This window comes from Hippichthys cyanospilos, chromosome 12, assembly GCF_059441005.1.
Source record: "Hippichthys cyanospilos isolate Australia breed blue-spotted pipefish chromosome 12, RoL_Hcya_1.0, whole genome shotgun sequence".
NCBI classification, from domain to species: Eukaryota; Metazoa; Chordata; class Actinopteri; order Syngnathiformes; family Syngnathidae; genus Hippichthys; species Hippichthys cyanospilos.
In genome coordinates this window covers 18,517,654-18,538,160 of record NC_142380.1, presented here as the reverse complement: position 1 = coordinate 18,538,160, position 20,507 = coordinate 18,517,654, and the positions used below count along the sequence as shown (strand labels likewise).

The following is a 20,507-nucleotide window of genomic DNA, read 5'->3' as shown; positions in this document are numbered from 1 at the left end:
TATGTGCCTATGACAAAATTGTTTTCTTTCCAGTGATGTCTGTTTCCAGACATCAATACACAGCTTCTCTATATCGAATGATGTTTTTGTGATTTGACAACTTCTCATTATAAAGCGAGTATGTAGATCAGTGTTTTTCAACCTTTTTTGAGCCAAGGCACACTTTTTCCTTTGGAAGTATCGAGGCACACCACAAGTCAGTGATTGCCAGTGATAAGCAAGTCTGATGTCTGTCATTCCCGCCAATCACCATCACCAGAAACGTATACATTATTTGTTTCTAACTTAACACATTGAATTGAAAAGAAAATATATGCACTTTGTAAATAAATCAAGTATAACTCTACAGCACAACAATATATATATATATATATATATATATATATATATATATATATATATATATATATATATATATATATATATATATATATATATATATATATATATATATATATATATATATATATATATATATACACAAGCATCACTCCCAAATATTAATCCATCCAATATTGATCATTTAATTGTACATTGAGGATTCTGTCATTTCATATTGACGAGGGTTTATTTTCATAAATTAATAAAAATTAGCAACACGAGATACCCAAGCTGGACCACAGTGGAGTGAAAGCTATCTTACCTTTTTGTGCAAAGTGCTTTCTTTCTGCGCTCTTTGAAACCTCTACATGTCAACCAACATTTAAGATGTTCCACACTTTAAACGTTTGTCCTGAAGTTTGAACCTGATGCATTATTAATGAGCAAATGCGAAGTAATTTACTGATCAACCCGATAAATTATGGAGAACCAAAAGTGCCGATACGTTCCTCCACTTTACGTTGTATAAAATCTTTCTCTACAGGCCCAGCGAGGTCTAAAGTATCTATAGCTAACTCGTTTGAAAGCTCACCAAGGTTCTCCGTCATCGTAGCCGCTACTTCACGCCAACGCATTGGATTGGAAGAGATTTGAGCAAAAACAGGCTTTGGCACCGCCTATTAACTTTGAGAAGCAAGGTTGACAGATAAATTAAATTCATGAAACATCGCGTCGACTGGTGGCGTTTCATCAATTTTATCTGTCAACCTTGCTCGTCAAAGTTTAATGGGGGGGATCCTAACATCTGATTGGTTACCTAGCTTTGTCTTGACTTGAAGAGCAGAGTGACCAATCAGGTGTTAGGGCTTGCCCATCAAACATTGACGACAGGGTTAAACAGCTAAAATAAATTTATGAAACTCCACAAAACTTTGTCATTCATTAAAAGTGTAATTAATTAATTAAATGTTTTATTAAGGATTTAAAGTGTCATTAACTCTATCGGTGGCAAGGGTTATCGGAAAAGGCAACCAGCTGATCACATCTTTCACAGCTATCAAGAAAAATACTCCCATCAAATTCCATCACACTTAATTACGACAATGCTCAATAAGTGTAAAAGTAAGAGAAGCGGTAGCCACCTGTCATCACTCTATTCATAATAGAAAAAAATAGTTACTGGCAGACAAGTATTTTATATGACAATAATTCTTGTCGCTGGCAAGGAAAACGATAATAAAATAAATGTTCCATCACTTAATTAAAACGTCATTAATTATATGTTTCATTAATTAATTAAAAGTGTCATTAATTAAAAATTTTATTGATGGATTCAACGTGTCATTAATTAGTGTTTCATTAATGAATTAAAAGTATCATCAATTAAATCAATGTTTCATGAATTAATAGAACTTTCAAATAATTCGAGAAACATTTCATTAAATACATGTTAATTTAAATATTGAAACATTTAATTAATCACTGACAATTTTATTTGATTATTGAATGGTGGATGTATTTATTGAATCACTTTCGGTCTGCCATAATGAATTAGTACAGTACATGAATGAATTTAAATTTACCTGTTGACTCTCTTCATAACAGAGCTGCCTGGTAGCTTTTATTTGCTGAATAAGCTTCTCTTTGTGTTTCTCTAATTTGACCAGTGTCTCCTCAAGCTCCTTGCGGTCTGATTGCTGCTCCTGCAGCTCCAGATTCTCTACTGCTACGGCATTCTGAAGCTCCTACAAATGCAAAAACACAAGCACATTTACTCATTTTGAGCATATACCTATGACATCACATGAAATGATAAAATGGTGATGTAAAGGTAATCCAAAACAAAAATAAAATGCCAGCATTTATATTGAATGTCAAGGAGTGAGTGAGCATTTGAGATGATGCAATGATATGTTGTTGGACATTTAAACACAAAGATTTACATGTGGTAAAACATTCAGTACAAATTATATATTTGTAATACAATAGCAAGTTGTTGCCAATCATGGACACCACCATGTACTAAAAATATAGATTCATCATTGTCACGCAAGGTAGACTGAAGTTATGGCAGGCGTTTTGGAACAATGTAACAATACAAGAAGGTTACACCACTTGAAAGGTTTGGTTTTACACATGACTTGTTATACTGTATATTTTTAACAGTCGAGAAAACAATCAATGCAGCATATCCCAGCTATATTAAAATCGCAAACTACTAAAAGGCCATGTGTCAATACCAAATAATACAGCACTCTTTATCTCAGTTACACATTAGGCAATACATAAGACTTCATACATAATCATTCATTTACAAATATAAAAAAAAAAAACTGGACTAAGAACCAGTGGTAAAGTGAGCTTTTATAACTAAATTAATATACAACTAATAAACACCTTATAAATATGAATTAACCAACAGGCATTGGTTTTAATGTAATGTTCTGAACAACAAAAATAGTTTGCATTTAAACTCTATTCCACGCTTAACAGCTTGATTTACTGATTCTATCGAGGCCTACAACTATGGCGCTCAGTTTGATTTTCTCCGCTCAAATTTTTTTTCGCGCGCTCGTAATTGTGGCACAAATATAACGCCATATACAAACACGTCATTATTAATGGTGCGTAACACAAGAGCATTCTGGGAAATGAAGTGATTGCAGAATTGAGCATGGAACACATACGCAAACTATTTTGGTCTACATTATTGCGTATCCTATGTATATATGATCGATGACTATGGTGAAACATGCAACAAAACTGGGAGGACATGCACCGTAAAAAATGAAATGGTAATTAACGTGCAAAAACACGCACACACACACACCAGCGCAAGGTGCTGCGGTCTTCTTACTCTGATCTCGGATGACTTGCTGAGGACCCTCTCATCCGTTTCCACGACGTCAGTTTCCCTGGGAGGCGACCAGCAGAGAAGACAAGAGTGTTTTAGGAGCGAGGACAGGGAACATTCATTCTTCCAATTTGCCTTTCCTCCATCATGCCTTCCTTCCCATGAGCTGTCTAATTTATCCTGCTGCAATGCTGGCTCCTCCATTGCTCGCCGTTGCGCCACTGTAGAGGGGGCGGAGCTACATCTGCGAACGTGACAGAATGTATACGACTGTGTCCGTCGTCATCCAAGCAACGAGCCACACTGCACCATTGTGGCACGGGAGGAAAGTGACTCAGACTAAGCATTGGTAAAGTGGGCGTGTCGGTTTCAAAGGAAACTTAGTGATTGAAATTCATTACAATCCTTCTCTTTTCGCACACCAATTGGCTCTCCTCCTGAAGCCCTCGCCCACCTCCATTATTTGCTCTTGCAGTTTTCTGTATCAGGCAATGAGCCATTCATAAAAATGCCACAGAACACAGTTCTCTCTGCCAGCCGACCAAAAATAACAAAATCTTTTTCATTTTCTCATGAAAAGATTCAAGAGTTTTATTGTCGTATGCATAGTAACACTACACAATCAAATTCTTATTCTGTTCCCTGCCCTGGGCAGACATCATTGCTGCACTGTGCAGGAAACGTAATAATTTCGCAAAAAATAAATAATAATGTAAAATATGATGATTTGCATTACCAGGTTGTTAAGAAGTGAAAAGGAACAGGACTGACTGGTCAAGCCAAACTAAAGTGAAGCCTGTAGCTGACCAAACATGAAAACAAACAGAATTTACACTAGAAATTCCCAAAGCTTTCTTTCTTCCTCGCCCGGACTCTCAGCTGCGCTTGTGCATCATCTACAGTCAGAGACTGAGGGACTGATGGTGTACTGTTCTCAACTGACTGGCCAAGCAATTTGTCAATCAGCTCATGGGCACTTCCCCAGCACATGTGATTCGGTCCTGGCGCGACCAATGAGGGCAAGAGTTGTAATCCACTCCCGCACAGGAGTTATAATCCACTCCTCATTGATTGATGGCCATGCCGGGGGACAATCACTTGTCTTGTAAGAGTGTCATGTCTTGTAGGAGTGCCAGTGAGATGGGTTTTTCTTTCTTCAAAAGGCCATCACTTCACAGCAACCCATGATGCACTCCTACACTCACACAAACTCACTCAAATAAAGGCACTTAAAACTAAACCACTGCTCTTCTACATCTGTCTTTATATAGGGGTGTTTTGGCAAAAACTACACGACTTCAGGCTCTGTGCGCTTGAGCTGAAAAGAGAATTATATGTGGGTGAGGGGGTGGGGTGCGGGTACCTAGAAAGGAGCGACGACACAGATTGAGGCTGGCCCTTTAAGAGCAATTGAAATACAGTGTGGGATTGAGCAGGAGAAGGCGGAGGAGTAGCGTTAGCGCTCTGTGCTACGGTCAGACCTTAGTGAGCAGCACTTTCTGCGCCCAAGCACGCTCTGCTTTGTTTTGAAAAAGAAAAAGAAAGTTTGTATCCAAAAAGAGACTGTTTAACCTCCATACTGCAGTTCGGAGATCACTGGGAAAAAAGGTAGGAAGGGTTTTACGAAACACATTTCAGACACTTTATTTATGTAAGTACAATGTCCATGGTACTGGGATTTCACGTTTCCTGGGGCTTTTCCGTTCCCATTCAACGCGACAAACAAGAGAACACTCAGTATAAACAGTATACTGTATATACTGAATATATGGCAGCTCATTGGAATAGTGGTCAGCACGTCCGCCTCACCGTTCAATTTCAGATGGCTCTGGCCCTCTTTCTTGGAGTATGCATGTTCTACCCGAGCCTGTGTGGGTTCTCTCCGGGTCTCTGGGAAGAATCTCTCTGGATTCCTCCCACACTCCAACAACCTCGATGTCAGGTATGTTGGACTCTTGAAATTGTTCTTAGTTGTGATTGGATGCATGACTGGTTGTTCATCCCTGTGTGTCCTGGATTGGCTGGCAACCAGGTCAGGGTGAACATGCTAACCAGTCTTCCCATTTGTAAAACAGCTTGTAATGTATTGAAAACAGGAACAGGAAATACATTGTGAATGAAGCAGAAAAAGGCATTAGTCTTCAGTTGGTGGGGCTTTTCGTGATCAGCTGTGTTATTGCATCAATTGTCTACAGTGGCTGACGGGGGTGAATGCACTGCTGCCAGTATATGTAAGATCGACCAGTAAGATCGCTGACAAAAAGTCGTATGCGTGTTTAACAATTCGTATGAGTGCGATTCTAAATTGTGTTGGGTTTACAAATCAAGACGTGTGAGTGCCAGGTATTATCAATACAACTCTTGTTTGCACAACTATGACCCCATTTCATGTCTTTGCATGAATTCTTTGGATTCATGGATATGATCCTTTGCATTTGTGGATCTGAGACTTTGGATTTGAGTTCATGTGCAAATTGAGATGATGTCACACCAAGCTACCAGGCAAAAGGCAAGCTTTTACCAGGCAAGCTATCAGTCTGTGAGGTCCTCGTGCCGTGCATGCGCCTAAAGCAGAAAAAATGGCTGAATTGAACGTCAACTGAACGCCAAACAAGAACTTTCAACTGCTCATCAAGCTTCAATCTTAAGGATCATGTATGCACATTTTTAGTAATTCACGGATTCCCCCCTTCATTCCCAATGGGAGATTTAACATTTCACATTTTGAGCTTTCCCATTTCACATTCATGAAATCTAACGCTTTCATTTCACCTCATGGATCATTTCCACCATTCAAATATTTCATAAATATTAATATTTTCCCATAATTCCTTATTCTTTACCTATAATAATTCATGTCTCATTCCCAATGGCATATTTAAGATTTCACACTTGAAGCTTCCCCATTTTACTTATACATTATTCAATTCATTCCTTTCACATTTTCATCACTTCTAATATTCACACATTCCTATGTTTCAAAACTATTTTAATATTACGACAAATAATTCCTCATTCGTTCCCACTGTTCTCACCGCTCTCACCAAAACTTTGTAACCTTCTTTCTTCACCATTACTCATTCGATTTACACAATTCCAGCTTTTATCAATTCCCCCTATTCCCGCCATTCCATGAATTCCTATTTCCTCTTCAAAATTTTCCCACAATACCACATTTTTCAGTTTTTCCATTGTATCTTCTACATTATTTGGCCTATTCAAACCGTTCCATCTTTGTAATATTCAGAATACTTCACAACTTCAAGCCATTCAAACATTCAACATCATTCCACTATTCAACGCCTCTCCCTTCAGTGTTTTCGCCTTCACACGCAATTTCTTCAGGAATTGCACATTTTCTAGTCTTATTTATTGTTTAGTTATTTATTGTGGTCAATTGGCAGTTTATTTCTTGAAAAACATTGTGACCGAACAATTTATAATGTATATTAATGATATCACAACTATATATGGATTTGGAGTCACAGGTCATAAGCCTGTCAGTCCAGTTTCTCAAAAAAATTTATGAATAAGTTGGACATTTGACATTAAATTGGACAAAGACGTTGCAAACTAGAAAATGAGGCAAACAACTAATTCCTGAAGAAATTGCGTGTGAAGGCGTAAACCCTGAAGGAAGAGGCGTTGAATGGTGGAATGACATTGAATGTTTGAATGGGTTGTATCTGTGGAGAAATGTGAATAGTTTAAAATTGGATCCGTTTTAATAGGCCAAATAATATAGAAGATACAGGGGAAAAACTAAAAAAAAAAGTGGAAATTGTGTGGGTATTCAAATTGCAAAAACATAAATTAATAGATTAAGGCAGTGGGGATAACATATAAAGTTGAAACACTGTGAATAGGCCAAATAATGTAGAAGACACAAGGGAAAAACTGAAAAAAGTGGATATTTTATGTGTATTCAAATTGCAAAAACATGAATTAAAAGGTAAAAGGAAGTGTAAGGCAGTGGAAAGAACAATCTTTAACATATAAGGTTTGAAAGGTTTGAATAGGCCAAATAATATAAACTGGGTAAAAACTGAAAAAAGTGGAAATTGTGAGGGTATTTGAATGGCAAGAACATCAATTAATAGGTGAAAGGGAGTGTATGCCAGTGGTAAGGAGAATCATTAACATATAATGTTGGAACCATTTGAATAGACTAAAAAATGTAGTATTTAATATGCAATTATGGGAAAATATTCATATGTATGAATGATTATTATTAATATTGAAATGACGGGGAAAATCCCTAAGAAGAAATTAATGAGTTAAATGTGAATGTGAAGCAGGAAGCCTGAAAATGTGAAATGTTAAATCTCTATTGGATATGAATATTGGAATACTGAAGTTAAAAAAAAATATATAAGTATGGGAAAACATATGTATGAATTATTACAATTATCCATAAGGAGAAACTTTGAATGAGTTCAATGTCAATATAAAATGGCGGTCAAAATGTGAAATTTAAATCCCCAATTTTATATGATTATTGGAATATTGATGTAAAAAATATGGAATTATGGGAAAATATCAATATGTATGAATTATTGAAATTATAGGAATGATCCATAAGGCAATATAAATGACTTAAATGTTGTCAATATGAAATCTGAAATGTTAAATCTCCCATTGGAAATGAATTGTAAATTATTAAAAGGGTGAAATATATGGAATTATGGGAAAATATTGGAAATGATGAATTACTGGAATAATGGGAATGATCCCTAAAGTGAGATAAATGATAAAAATATTGAAAATATGACGTGTGATAGCTGTACATATTAAATCTAAAATCACCCAATGTTAAGTCGGTGGGATTTTTGGGGTGGAAAACAGGAAATTGGGGGAAAATGATAAATAATTGGAATGAGAAAAATGGAAGCAGTCGTCGCACGATTAATTGGAATAATATGAAATTGGAACGGTGTGAATCAGATGAACTGGGAATGAGTTGAAATGCGTCAAAAACCGGCGGAATAAAAAACATAACATATGTGTAAAGACTTTCACCTTCACACAACTATCAGCTGTTGATATACGGAGTAAAACCCCTGACAAAAAGACGTAGGTGTGCATGAATAATGACTGCGCGGATGACTCGCAGATACACATTGGCTGACTTTGCCTGGTAGCTAGGTGTGACGTCATCTTCATTTGCATAACCAGATCCACAAATGCAAAGGATCAGAACCATGAATCCAAAGGAGAGATTCATGCAAATATGTGGTGTCTCATATATTCATAGTTGTAAAAAGAGAGTTGTACTCATACAAATTGTTGAACACGCGTATGTCTTTTTGACAGCGATTTTACTCCATACTGGCAGAGCTATGAACGTGAACTGAACGCCAAACAACAAGCAAACAAACAGAAAAAAAACTGCATCCAAAAATGCAAAAAGATTAGAAAATTACAGCAAAAAAATATGCAATCACAAAATTGAAATGAAAAAAACTTACAACAAAAGTGCACAAAAAACTGCAGAAATTAAAACAGCTGTAAACAAAAAAAAAAGCAAACACAATAAAAGAAAAATTTTGTAAAATAGGAAAAGATACATTCACACAAATGATGTGGACGCGAAGTTCTAAAAAAAACAAAAAAAAACAAATGCGACAAAATAATGGAACAGAGATAAAAATAGCTGCAACAACATAATATGCTGATAGTTGATGCGCTTCAATAGAAGTTATGCTTCTATCTCACTAGCCTACCTAGGTATTTTGATGAGGCTAATATATAGATAATTATTGCATGTGCTGTTGTCATTATAAGGCTTGTTTAAGGCTTTTGCTTTTTATTGGTGGCTCCAGGCAGATTTTTTTTTTTTCTCAATATGGTTCTTTCACCATTTTGGGTTGCCAACCCCTTCGGGTTGGACTAAAACGCATTGGCCTGCAAGTCGCACTACAGGATTTCAAAGTACTAATTGTTGATATGATATGGTGACGATATAGTATAAAATGTTATGAGAGACAGACAGAAAAAGAGAAAGAGGTGAGAGATGGCATGGACTTCAACGTGTAGGTTAAAAAAAAAAACAACAACTCAGACTGACATATTCTGAGGAATGGCTCGGTTGTGGTATGTTGGGAAATTTACAACAGAAGAATGCAAGTCATTTAAAACTAATTTACGCTTTCATTCCTTGGTCAGTACATCTATTTCTGTTCATTTTTTAACATCTATACCAGCATGAGCGTTAAATCTTTGAAATTATTGACACCTTGTGACAGAAACAGCGCATAGTACAAAATGACGAGGGTAGAAAAGTATAGTGGTACTATATCACAAGGTGAAATTACTGACATATTTGAGAATTGAAGTAAAGACTTTCAGAAAGCGTTGAAGGGGAAAATCAAACCAAAACCATTCCTCATACTGTCTCTCTGTCTTTCCTAATAACTGCTACTAATACATATGCACTTCTTTGGCGTCACTGGCTGGTCAATGGCTTTCGGCCCCGCCTCCCACTGACGTCCTCCACTCTGCGGCGTCAGTTTGCAGTATATTTTGCAACTGTTATCATTGGAGTTAGTATTTATGTTTTTGCATTTGCGTTTTATTAAGTTGCGTCAATGTTTTTTTATGTGATTATATCAATTTTATTAATTTACTTTTAATGTGCCTGCTCTCTCTCTTTTTTTAATCTTAAATGGGATTTTTTTTGAACCTGTGTTGTTGTAGGTTTGCTTCTAGTTTTTTGTTTTTGTTTATTTGCAGTTATTGCTTTGTTTTTGCCTCATTCCTGTGTTTGTTACATTTTGCCGGTTGCAGCGCGTTCCAGCCACCGTAATTGGCCCAAATGGTTGCTCTCAGTCATAAATCATAATTGGTAATCAAGATTGTCTTTGTATAGAGGTTTGTAAATCAGATCAAGGATTGTATTCTCACGAATGGGTCAAGCAAAAATATGAAACAGACGTTTCAGTACCCTTCATCCTTTGGGTTTCGAGCTCTCGATGTTCTCAGGCAGTCCAGAATAAAACGCATCATTACTGCAGAGCTCGCACTTTCATCCTCCGAACCGCATCCGTCAACGATCCTACGAGGCAGCTTGTAATACCAGCGCGACAGTAAAGATGTTCACTGTCTGGTCTGCTTTCGCTGCCAGCTAAAAAGCCTACCGAATGAAGGCGAACAAAATGTCAAAATCTTCGGACACAACGATGACACAATACAGTGAGAGTCGAAGCGAAAGGACAGCTGAAGAAAAGGCGTACGCATCCTTTCTGAACCTTCAAAATAAAACATATTAGTACAAGTCAACGACGAACATTTCGATCATTTTAACGCACATTTCTGCAGCCAACCCTTGATCTTAGCGTAATTAGAAGTTACTAAAACTCTGTAACATAACTCGTACAACACGGATATTTGAACAATGTTGTTTCACATATTTGATTAAAAAAATCATCACACTATTTAAATATTTGTATAGGTAAATATTTTAGCATTTTTCTCGGAAAAGACACCAATTCTAACTGAAAACAGATATTTACTAATGTTGCAGTGTCATCATCCATCTGGGGAAAGTTTTGTGTCAAAAGAAATATCACTATGAATGCCAACGTCATTTTTTATTTATTACATTGGTCACAATATTATCCATTACATGTACAGGCCAACTCTTTCTGTTGGCCATTAAAACATGAAAATCAGACTTTCTTTTTGAAACCTGAGAAAGACAAAAGAGATTTATAGATGTAGTGAAAGAGGACATGTAGTCATTGTAGAAATTAAACAATATATAATAAAACATGGTACAGCCCACCACACACAGACACAATAATTTAAAGGTGTATTATATTTTATTTTGTTTTTAATAATTTACTGAAGTTGAATGTAAATTGAAATTAGTGGTTATAAATGCTCGTTGTTTATTATCTTCTACACATTTGCATTAACAGAACCCAACAAAATTTGCTGATGCTAAGTGTTTAGCAATGGTAAATGGACTTTCACTTACAGTATATAGCGCTTTTCTACCTTAGGTACTCAAAGCGCTCTACACTAACTCATCATTTACCTACTGATGACGCAGCATCAGGAGCAACTGGGGGTTCAGTGTACACTTAGACATGGTCTTGATGGGCGGGGGATCGAACCCACGGCCTTTCGGCTGGGAGACGACTACTCTACCACCGAGCCATGTCGCCCCGCAATCACAATTCACATTAATATACCCGTGATTATCTTTAAAAGCCAAACACTAACTACCATTACAAAGTTATATGTACTGTACATTACACATGTAAAGGTATCTTTAACCACTGGAGGAAAATTTTGACCCAGCTCTGTCTTGTAGATGTTTTTGATGAGATATCAAAGGAAAAGCATACTAAAAACTAGAAGAAAAAACAAATGCATAGATTGTCAAAAGATTTCAACTTTTAATATGCTGTTCCTTCCCTTCTAAATGCTTGCAAATGTGAGGTCGAGAGGTACACCAAGCAGATGTCAAGTTTAGCCCATGTCGCTCTCATTTACCGCCATTCATAGTTGGAAATATTTTCAATTTTGAAAATACTGAAAGCCCAATGTTTCATCGTGGATTTCCCGTTTTTTTCATGAATCCTTTTAATGGCAGCAAACAGAGTGCAATAGAAATGTTTGTGTTGAGAACCCCAAACCACTGGTTGCTAGCAGACAACTTATGACATTTGCAAACTTAATTGAGTGGCTAAGCTGGACTCCCATAATGCAAAGTTCTTTCTATTCATTGTCGGACTCGTATTTGACAAAAGGCTTTGTTAAATTATTACATGACATTCTAATTCTAGAAAAAATATATACAGTAAAACAATGTAATACATCATAAAGACAGAAATACTCACAGCTCTTAATTCATAGTTTTCTACAGAATGTCAAGTTTCATGCACGATTCATGTATATAAACAACATGGTCTTTTTCAACCTCTCTCTAAAGAAGGGCATGATTCACATTTTTCAGATCTATTCCATATAATTCCTTAAATTTACACCTTTGAGAAACAAACACTTGCAGAATGGAGACCCTGCCCACCACATTTAGCTCTTCTAGGCAAACTCTTTTTCTAATGTATTCTCTAGTATTTACCTACAACTATACAACATACTGTATAATTCACACATAATGACCTAAACCCATAAATTATCTTTGAAAGTATACAGTACATCACAAACATAAATGCACACACAACAAGTATAGACGCAGTAGACAAAGACAGACAGATAGCTAGCTAGCTAGATAGATATATGGCGGGGTTTTTTTTTTTTTGCATATTTATCACTCACAAAGCTTTTATTTCATCCATTCATCCCTCACAAGGGTCGTGGGCACCTATCCCAGCTGGCTTTGGGCAGTAGGTGGGGGACATCCTGAACTGGTTGCTAGCCAATTGCAGGGCATTTGAGACGAACAGCCATTTATGCCCTCATTCACACCTAAGAACAATTTAGTATGTCCAATTCGCCTGCCATGCATGTTTTTAGAGTGGAGGAAGCCGGAGTGCCCGGAGAGAACCCACGCGAGCTTGGGGGAGAACATGCAAACTCCACACAGGAAGGCCGGAGCATGGCGGATTTGAACTCGGGTCCCTTTTAATTGTGAGGCAGATGTGCTATTCCCTGCGCCACCAAGCCACCGATTTTGATTCACGAAACCAATATTATCAGAGACCTCCCAGCGATATAGAAAATGTAGCTCCTAACTGATTATTATTTAAGTGAGTGTATGTGTGAGTGTGTTTTCAACAGTGCCATATTAGGATATTTAATATTAGGTTTTCTAACATACACAGCCCATTTAAAGTCACACCACAGGATCTCAAATGGATTTAAATCCAGACTTTTATTTAGTCACTCCAAAAACCTGATTTAGTTCTTTCTGAGACAGTCTGAGATGCACTTGCTGTTTTGTTTATGTTGTTATTTACAGTAGGTTGTTGTCCTGCTGCATGATCCAAGAGCACTTGAGGCTGAGGGCACAATCTGATGGATGGATATTTCAGTAAATAGCAGAATTCAATTTTCCAAAGATCGCAACAAGTTGTCTAGGTCCTGAGGAAGCAACCCCAGACCATTGCACTGCCTCCACTACGCTATTTGGTATAATGTTCTTTTCATCAAATGCTGTGGGCCATTTTTATTCCTGATTTAACAGCTTTTGACTTATTCATCCACAGAATGTTTCCCATCAAAGTGCTTTTTGGGAATGGGAGACGAGAATTATATTCTTTTGTGACAACAGTGGGTCTGGCTGAGGCCAGAGAGGCCTGTAGGCCTTTGCATGTTTTTCTAGGTTCTTCTGTGACCTCCTGGAAGAGTTGTTGTCACACTCTTTGTGTAATCTCTGTTGGCAGACCGTCTCGATTGGCTCTTCTGGGAAGGTTTGCGAATGTTCCCAGTTTTCTGCATTTATGGATGATGGCTCTAACAGTGGCTGCATAGATTTGGAGACGACATAGTAACCGTTTCCAGACTGAAACTTTTTTACTGATAATTTTTCTGTAATTTCTTATGATTGTGGCAGGATACATTTGTTCTTGGGATTTTAAAACCAAAATCACTTTGTCTAATAGTCTATTTAAGTGATTTTCTTGATTCAAGAAAGGTGGTGGTATTCAGGTCTGGGTGTGAATGGAACTTTCCCAAAATTGTGGTTAGTTACAGATGTTTTAAGATTTAACAAGGTTGGAGGAGAGGATTAGTTTGGCACAAAAGGTGAGAGTTGTATTTTTTACGCCCATGTTAAATCAAATCATCGTGCATTTTGTATATCATTGGGTTGTCTGTGATAAATTGGTTTGATGAAAATAAACATTTGCTTGTGATTCATATGCAAAAAAACTGAATTCAGGAAGGGGACAAATATTTACTGTATTCACAGCACTGAATGACTCGAATGAGTTATTTCATTATTTTCATAGAATTAGTGATTTCATTCATTGGTCTTATTTTTGTTTTATTTTTCAAACTCCTGAGGCAAACAAGAAAAAAAACCTTACAACTGCAACATTAGCAATTGTTCAATCCAAGTACAGTACATCCTCGCTGACAACATTTGTGCTCCAATGAGGCTCCTCTATTCATATGAATAGCAGATGCTTCTGAGTAAATTAATGTCCAGTGCTTTTTTTTTTTTACTTTTTCAGGCTACTGAAGCATGGTTCACTGTGGGCTGTTCGAGTCTGACTGACTGATGGAGCAAAGATGAGGAGTCAGTGCTTGATGCTGAGTTGATTGGTCCTTTGTGGCGTCACCATCCTGTCAACACAAGATCATTTCCGTAAATGGCCTCAACAATACTAGTCAATTCACTAAGTTTTATATGCACTCTAAATACATTTCTACTGTACAGGTAGTCTTGACCAGGGGTTACCAAATTTTAATACTCAGTGCCATTTCTCTCACACAGAAAAAAAAAAAAAACAACCCTCTAATTCAGGAGTCCCCAATCTTTTGATCACAATGAACTGGTCAACGTTTGACATTTTTTTTGAGGACTGTTTTAATTTAGTTTAATAGTTGACAAAATAGTGCTTGAAGCCCTAACTGCGTGAAATCATTATTTCAAGTAGGACTCCTGGTATTGTCTGTTAAAAGCTTTCTTTTTATTTAAAGTTGTAGGCTCGTCATCTCTCTCTTTGTGACGTAGTGCCATTGACAGTCTGTCACATCTTGCCTGGCGTTTGCCTGTTGGCGGAAGGTGGCAGACACAGGTGCCTGATGGGCCACGCTACGCTAGACTGCTTGTCCTAGATGCACCAGCATGCACGTGGTGCATTCGGAAGCATGGACATTCAACTTTGATGCCGGACTGTCTACCTACCATCAGCTTGGGTGTCAGGTGCATACTCCACACCCCGCGACACTTCGACTGCACATGTTTACACCCCAGAGCGCTTACCTGCGTGCTGTCCCTGGGAGTGGGGCTTGGCACTGCAAAATGGAGACATTCCGGGTTGTGCCTGAAGTTGCGCTGAGTAGCTCGCTCTTGGGGGTCACATGATCAAAGACTAATCCTAACCACCGTCACAATATCTGCACACTTTCTTGAATTCATTTGTTTTGTTTTAGTGAAGCTAATTACAGTAAATCTCACAAAGGTTTGTACATAGTAAATATGATTATATATGTCAAGTTACATTTAATATGCTATTATAATAAACTCTAAAGACTGTTAGACGATCACTTAAATGGCTTGCTTAGAAGGAAGAGCTAAGAGGTAATTGAAGGGGTTATGGGATTCATTTGTCAGGGAGGAGTACAAAGCCAGTTGGCATGGTAGAATGCTGGCTTGCTAGAACAAGTGAAATGTTAAGATTTTTTATCTCCTTTTAAATGTTTTTTCGATTCCTGAAAATAAACATTTTTGCATTTGTTTATCACTTTGTTTTCCACTGTTCCACTTTTTTCCACTGTCTTCTTGGGTTGTAGGAACATTAAATACCAATTCACTGCAATCTGCTTAACTGCGCCATCATTTTACTCCTTACTTCTAACAACTCTGTAACACTTTTGACTGAGCCTTTCCTCCTTCTCAAAGACACCTGTTTCTTATCAATTAAACTTATCTGTGAATGAAATTTTGGCACTCAAGTGACTGAAACATATCCAAGAGAATCTGTTCAGTTTTCAAAATAAAAGGTTTTTCAAAAAATAAAATAGTTTTCAAACCTGGATAATTTAAGAAACAGAATTAGTTCATTATTTTGGGTACATTCCATCTGGTACCAATTGATCCATGGACCGGTACCAGGCTGCAAACCAGAGGTTAGGTACCTCTGCCCGAATTGCACCAATATAAGTGTAAGTAGTGGACTTTGATTTTTACTTTGTCATTGTGCTGTGCACATGCACATGGTTTGTTGGGTTCAACACCTGTGCTTAATTGCCAATGGACAGGCACTCTAACAAGCGCCAATCAAGTCTGGCATGCTGGCAAAATGGGCCTATCGCAAACAGGGTTGGAACTACACTTGGGAAGAGGTGAGGTTGGTGCATGCTGCCTGGACTGGACGTGTGCCCTGAAGAAAAGCTACAGTGAGAGCTAGTGGTGGACACATCTGGAGGTGCAAGTGGGCAGGCCTCTGTTGATGCCTGGCCTGGCAGCAATGCTTGGAACGCCTTTTTACGCGAGTGGCAGAGGCTGGAGCTTCTGCCACAAAGCCGTGAGGTTCCCTGGCCAGTGAACTATTTTTGTCCCACCCTTTCCAGTGGGCTGCCTGTTTTTTTCTCCTCTTGCCCCTTGACAGGTGACCCTCGTGTGTGGCCTCCGATCCGGAATGGTGGCAGAGGACTCGCTGGAACCTCGTCGACCGCCGACTGCATGCAGTGTGTTTTTAGCTTGGACTTTTAATCTTTTCAGAGACATTTGCATGTGTTTTTATGTGTGACTTTTAGTTTTTAAGGTTGGATCTAATGGCGACCAACCAATCAACTGTTTTAAGTGAACTCTTTCATGTGCTGTTGTTCGAGCACTGCTCTCTCTCGTGAATAACAAGGACCAAGAGGGTGGTTGTGAGGGAAAGTTTGGCAGCTTTGCTGCCACCCCACCCAACTTTGTGATGTTAGACACACTTTTTTTACCCCAAAAAATTGAAGGCCAAAAGTATGGGTGCATCCTATAAATGTTAACCTGAAGGAAGATTATATCTGTCAGCTACATAAGCCAAGTTTTAACATACAAATGAGTTGATTTAAATACAGATCTACATTTTTATATCATATGTGTTCTTACATACAGTAATTATGGTAATGTGATGAGCTAGAGGGCCTCGGCCCCCAAGTTGTGTTCATACCCAGCGACAATGGGCGAGGTTTATTCAAATTGGACTGATGATGTGAAGCAGGGGGGATAAACGCACTCTCTTTCAGTTTAAAAAGTAGTTTGTAGTACTAACTCCAAACGTTAATGAAAAATAAGCAGGATGATGAACTACAGATGCTGGCACACAGTCCACAAGAATGAAGCCTAATTGCCTTGTTATCTATATGCAACTCTGTTAGCTTGACCCTAATAAATTGACATCGCTATAAACTGTGAAATCTATCGACAAAGCTATGAGTAAACACTTTTGTACTTCCAGTGGGTTTTTTGTGACAGGAAGCCTGCTAAAAGCACAGGGTCAAAAGGACCATTAGCACTGACAACAATCAACGGGTGTGGGCCCACTGGAAGTTGGTGCTTGGTCCATGGGTTCTTTTAGGGGCTTGCATTGTGGAGAGCTTGCCGAAGGATATTGAATTCTCGCCGCAGGTGGGCGTCGGTGAGCTCTTCCGTGTTCCCTGAGATGTGCTTTGAGGTGCAGAACTTTTAGGAGACTGCATGCCACGTACTGGGTGCCAAATGTGGTAGCTTGACAGGACATAAATCTGGTTCCATTGGACCTGGGCCCGCCGAAGTTGGTGCTTTATCCATGTGTCCATTTTGGGGCTTTGCTTTGTGGAGTGCATGCCGGGTGCAACGGAGCACTCAGCTTTTTGTCGACAAAAAAAAAAAAAAAAACAAAGCGTCCGATGGACATATGCTGATTTGAATGTACGTGTCCCTGTCAAAATGTATGCGCCTAGGACGCCGGAAACTAGGCAAACGAAAGCACGAGGGTTGGACTGCCCTTTGTCACAGATTTAGTTCATTACTTTTATGGACAGAATTTCTCAGCACAGTCAAAACATTGAGGGGTTCCGGTTTAGTAACCTTAGTTTTGATTCTCTGCCTTTTGCGGCTAATGTGATACAGTTGGCTTCATCTTAAGATGTGATCTCCAACGCTCATTTGAGCGATCACACAGCTGAGTATGAAGCGGTTGAGAATCTTGGTCAGCCGGGAGGGCTCAGAGTTTAGCCGCTACTCCTTCACGTAGGGAGGAGTCAGTTAAGCATTGTGCATCAGCGTAGGATGCCTCCTGGGCACCTGGTGAGGTGTTTCGTGCATGTGCCTCTGAGAGGAAGCCCCAGGAAAGACCCAGGACACGCTGAAGAGACTATGTCTTTCAGTTTGCCTGGGATTGCCTCGGGATATCCTGAAGGAGGAGGACGAAGTGGTTGGGCAGAAGGAATTATGGGCTTCTCTGCTGAAGCAGCTGCCTCCGTGAACCGAACCCGGATACGCAGTAGAAAATGTATGTATGGATAGACATATTGTCCATCATCATAATGATTATGCATTAATACCTGCGATGCCATCATTTGCGTCCTGACTTGAGGAGCTGGTTGAGCAGTGCTTGGGGCAGCAAGGGGTGACAGTAGGGAGCAAGAATAAGACGGAAACGCAAATAGATTTCCTTGAGTTTGAAAATGTGTAGTAAAGGTCGACTGAATGGAGTTGGAGGGAGTTGGTGAAGAGGCAGTGATATTCTGTTGTATGCAGGGAGAAGTAAATGAATAAGTCTGAATGTGTGAATCAAGAAGCGGAAGGTGATTGGCTAATTGTGGGATAGAGGAATCACATGTTACAATTTGAGATTTTGAAAATTGTTGCTGTAGTTCCTCAGTGGATAGATGTGGTTTAAAAGTAGCTGATGAGGTTTTTGTGATTGTCTTGGGGAGGGACTCAGTAGTAGGGGATTGAATGAGAGAAGAAACACTAGGTGTTAGTGATGTATCGTAGGAAGGAGGGAATGTTGACATCTGTCGCTGAAGCAGTTGCATTATAACCCCAATGTCTGCTGACATGCGTAATTCCAACCTAGAAAACATACATCAAAATTAATTCAATGATTTGGAGATAAAATACCACATACCTGGGACTCTCTGATTGTTTCAATACGCAGTTTTTGTTTTTGTTTTTTGTTTTTTTCTCAAATCAAGCTTCAGTGCAAATATAACTGTGGACAATAGCATCTGCCATAAAAACAGAAAACTATTTCATAGCACCAAAACATTAAACTTACACTGTGAAACATTTGGCAACATCTAGTGGTGAACTCAAACAGGGGTTTTCAAACTTTTTGGAGTCCGGGACCCCTTTTAGAAAGCAAATTGTCCAAGGACCCCCATTGCAAATGTTTACGGAAACAAACAAACAAAAAATCATTCAAGCAAAGCCAAAAACCCATTTTTATTCAGCAACACTCAATTTGACAGCAAGTATATTTGTTACTTTTCAGCTACACTGAAGTTTAGAAAATAAAAATTGCAAACTGAAGTCCTTAAAACTAACCGGGTCAATTTCCCCTAAAAAGGTTGCTGCCGATTTTTACATAACATAACAGCATTATGAAATGAAAGTTTCTTTTGTGTGTTAACAGTTGAAAAAGGTTGGTCATATTGACATTGAGTTATTATGCTATTGAGAGCTTAGAGTTATTATTTGATTTATTATTATTACTTTGAGTATTACTATAATGTGATTGAAAAAGTTTTAAAATATGTCATTAATAGGGGGTGCGCCTTATAGTCCAGTCCGCCTTATAGTCAAGTCCAATACGGTAGTCAAAAAGGGTCAAAGTCAAAAAGGGTAAAATCTGTTCTCACTTCTTTCTGGTTTTGGCTTCAGTAGCTCTTTCTTTCCTGTCTCAAGAGTCTCTTTCTCTGCTGCCCAGTCTTTTCTGTACCCCCAATCAGCCAGGCCTGCTTTTATCCCATTTCTTAAGTGTTGAGGCTGCGATGCATGCTGGGCAATGGAGTCCTCGGCATGTTGGCCATTTTGGGGTGTGGCGTTCGCTTATAGAAGGGGAACTAGCAGCCCTCCTCTACACGTCCCCTCGTGATGCCGCAATTCATATATATTGTGCCGCAGGCGGGAACATTGGATTAATTTTATATATATATATATATATATATATATATATATATATAGATATAGATAGATAGATAGATAGATAGATAGATAGATAGATAGATAGATAGATAGATATAGATATATAGATATATAGATAGATATATCTATAGATATATAGATACAATAGCTTCTATCTAGGTCAGGGCTCTGCAACCAGTGGCTCCAGAGCTGTATGTGGCTCTTTCATCCTTATATCGCGGCTCTCCGTGGTTTGGGAAAATAAAAAAATGCTTGGTTCAGATCAACAATGTGGATGGCGTAAAAAGCGACTCATTTGAATTGCAGGAAATTACTTAGCATACAAAAGGTACAACAAAACGAAATAAAACTTGAAATCGTATGATTCCCAATTGATTAAAACGCAACATGATATTCACTGCTCGTTGATGAGGAGTAGGTAACGGATGTTATTGCGTTTCTCAGGAACGCATACCTGTCAGGAGGCTAGAATTACTATGGATGACTTGAACACTGCAGAAACCCGAAAATACACCAAACATAACTCAGGTGCCCTTGTGCAACAATGTACACAAATTGCGTGGATTAAATCAGTCA

The 20,507-nt window shown here is 38.4% G+C and overlaps 2 protein-coding genes across 8 annotated transcripts in view; both read right to left on the bottom strand.

The window, feature by feature from the left end:
* Nucleotides 1-10,330, bottom strand: part of LOC148415209 (uncharacterized) — a 32,720-nt gene extending 22,390 nt beyond the window's left edge. Inside the window, exons 1-3 of one of the 2 annotated variants that reach the window (XM_088430117.1) lie at nt 10,119-10,330; nt 3,179-3,236; nt 1,905-2,066 (exon numbers count right to left, since the gene is read on the bottom strand). In XM_088430117.1, coding sequence (XP_088286243.1) covers nt 1,905-2,066; nt 3,179-3,236; nt 10,119-10,180 — 282 coding nt within the window. In that variant the 5' untranslated portion in view covers nt 10,181-10,330. Of the gene's footprint in view, nt 1-1,904; nt 2,067-3,178; nt 3,380-10,118 lie in introns of those variants that run through there. The other variant, XM_088430116.1, reaches the window with a different exon arrangement.
* A 419-nt stretch (nt 10,331-10,749) lies between these two features.
* Nucleotides 10,750-20,507, bottom strand: part of LOC148415208 (voltage-gated inwardly rectifying potassium channel KCNH6-like) — a 71,093-nt gene continuing 61,335 nt past the window's right edge. For 4 of the 6 annotated variants that reach the window (XM_088429037.1, XM_088429039.1, XM_088429038.1 and 1 more), the window contains 2 exons: nt 18,344-18,857; nt 10,750-14,431 (listed from right to left, as the gene is read on the bottom strand). In XM_088429037.1, the coding sequence (XP_088285163.1) occupies nt 14,336-14,431; nt 18,344-18,857 (610 nt within the window). In that variant the 3' untranslated portion in view covers nt 10,750-14,335. The remainder of the gene's footprint in view (nt 14,432-18,343; nt 18,858-20,507) is intronic. The other 2 variants (XM_088429040.1, XM_088429041.1) reach the window with 1 other exon arrangement.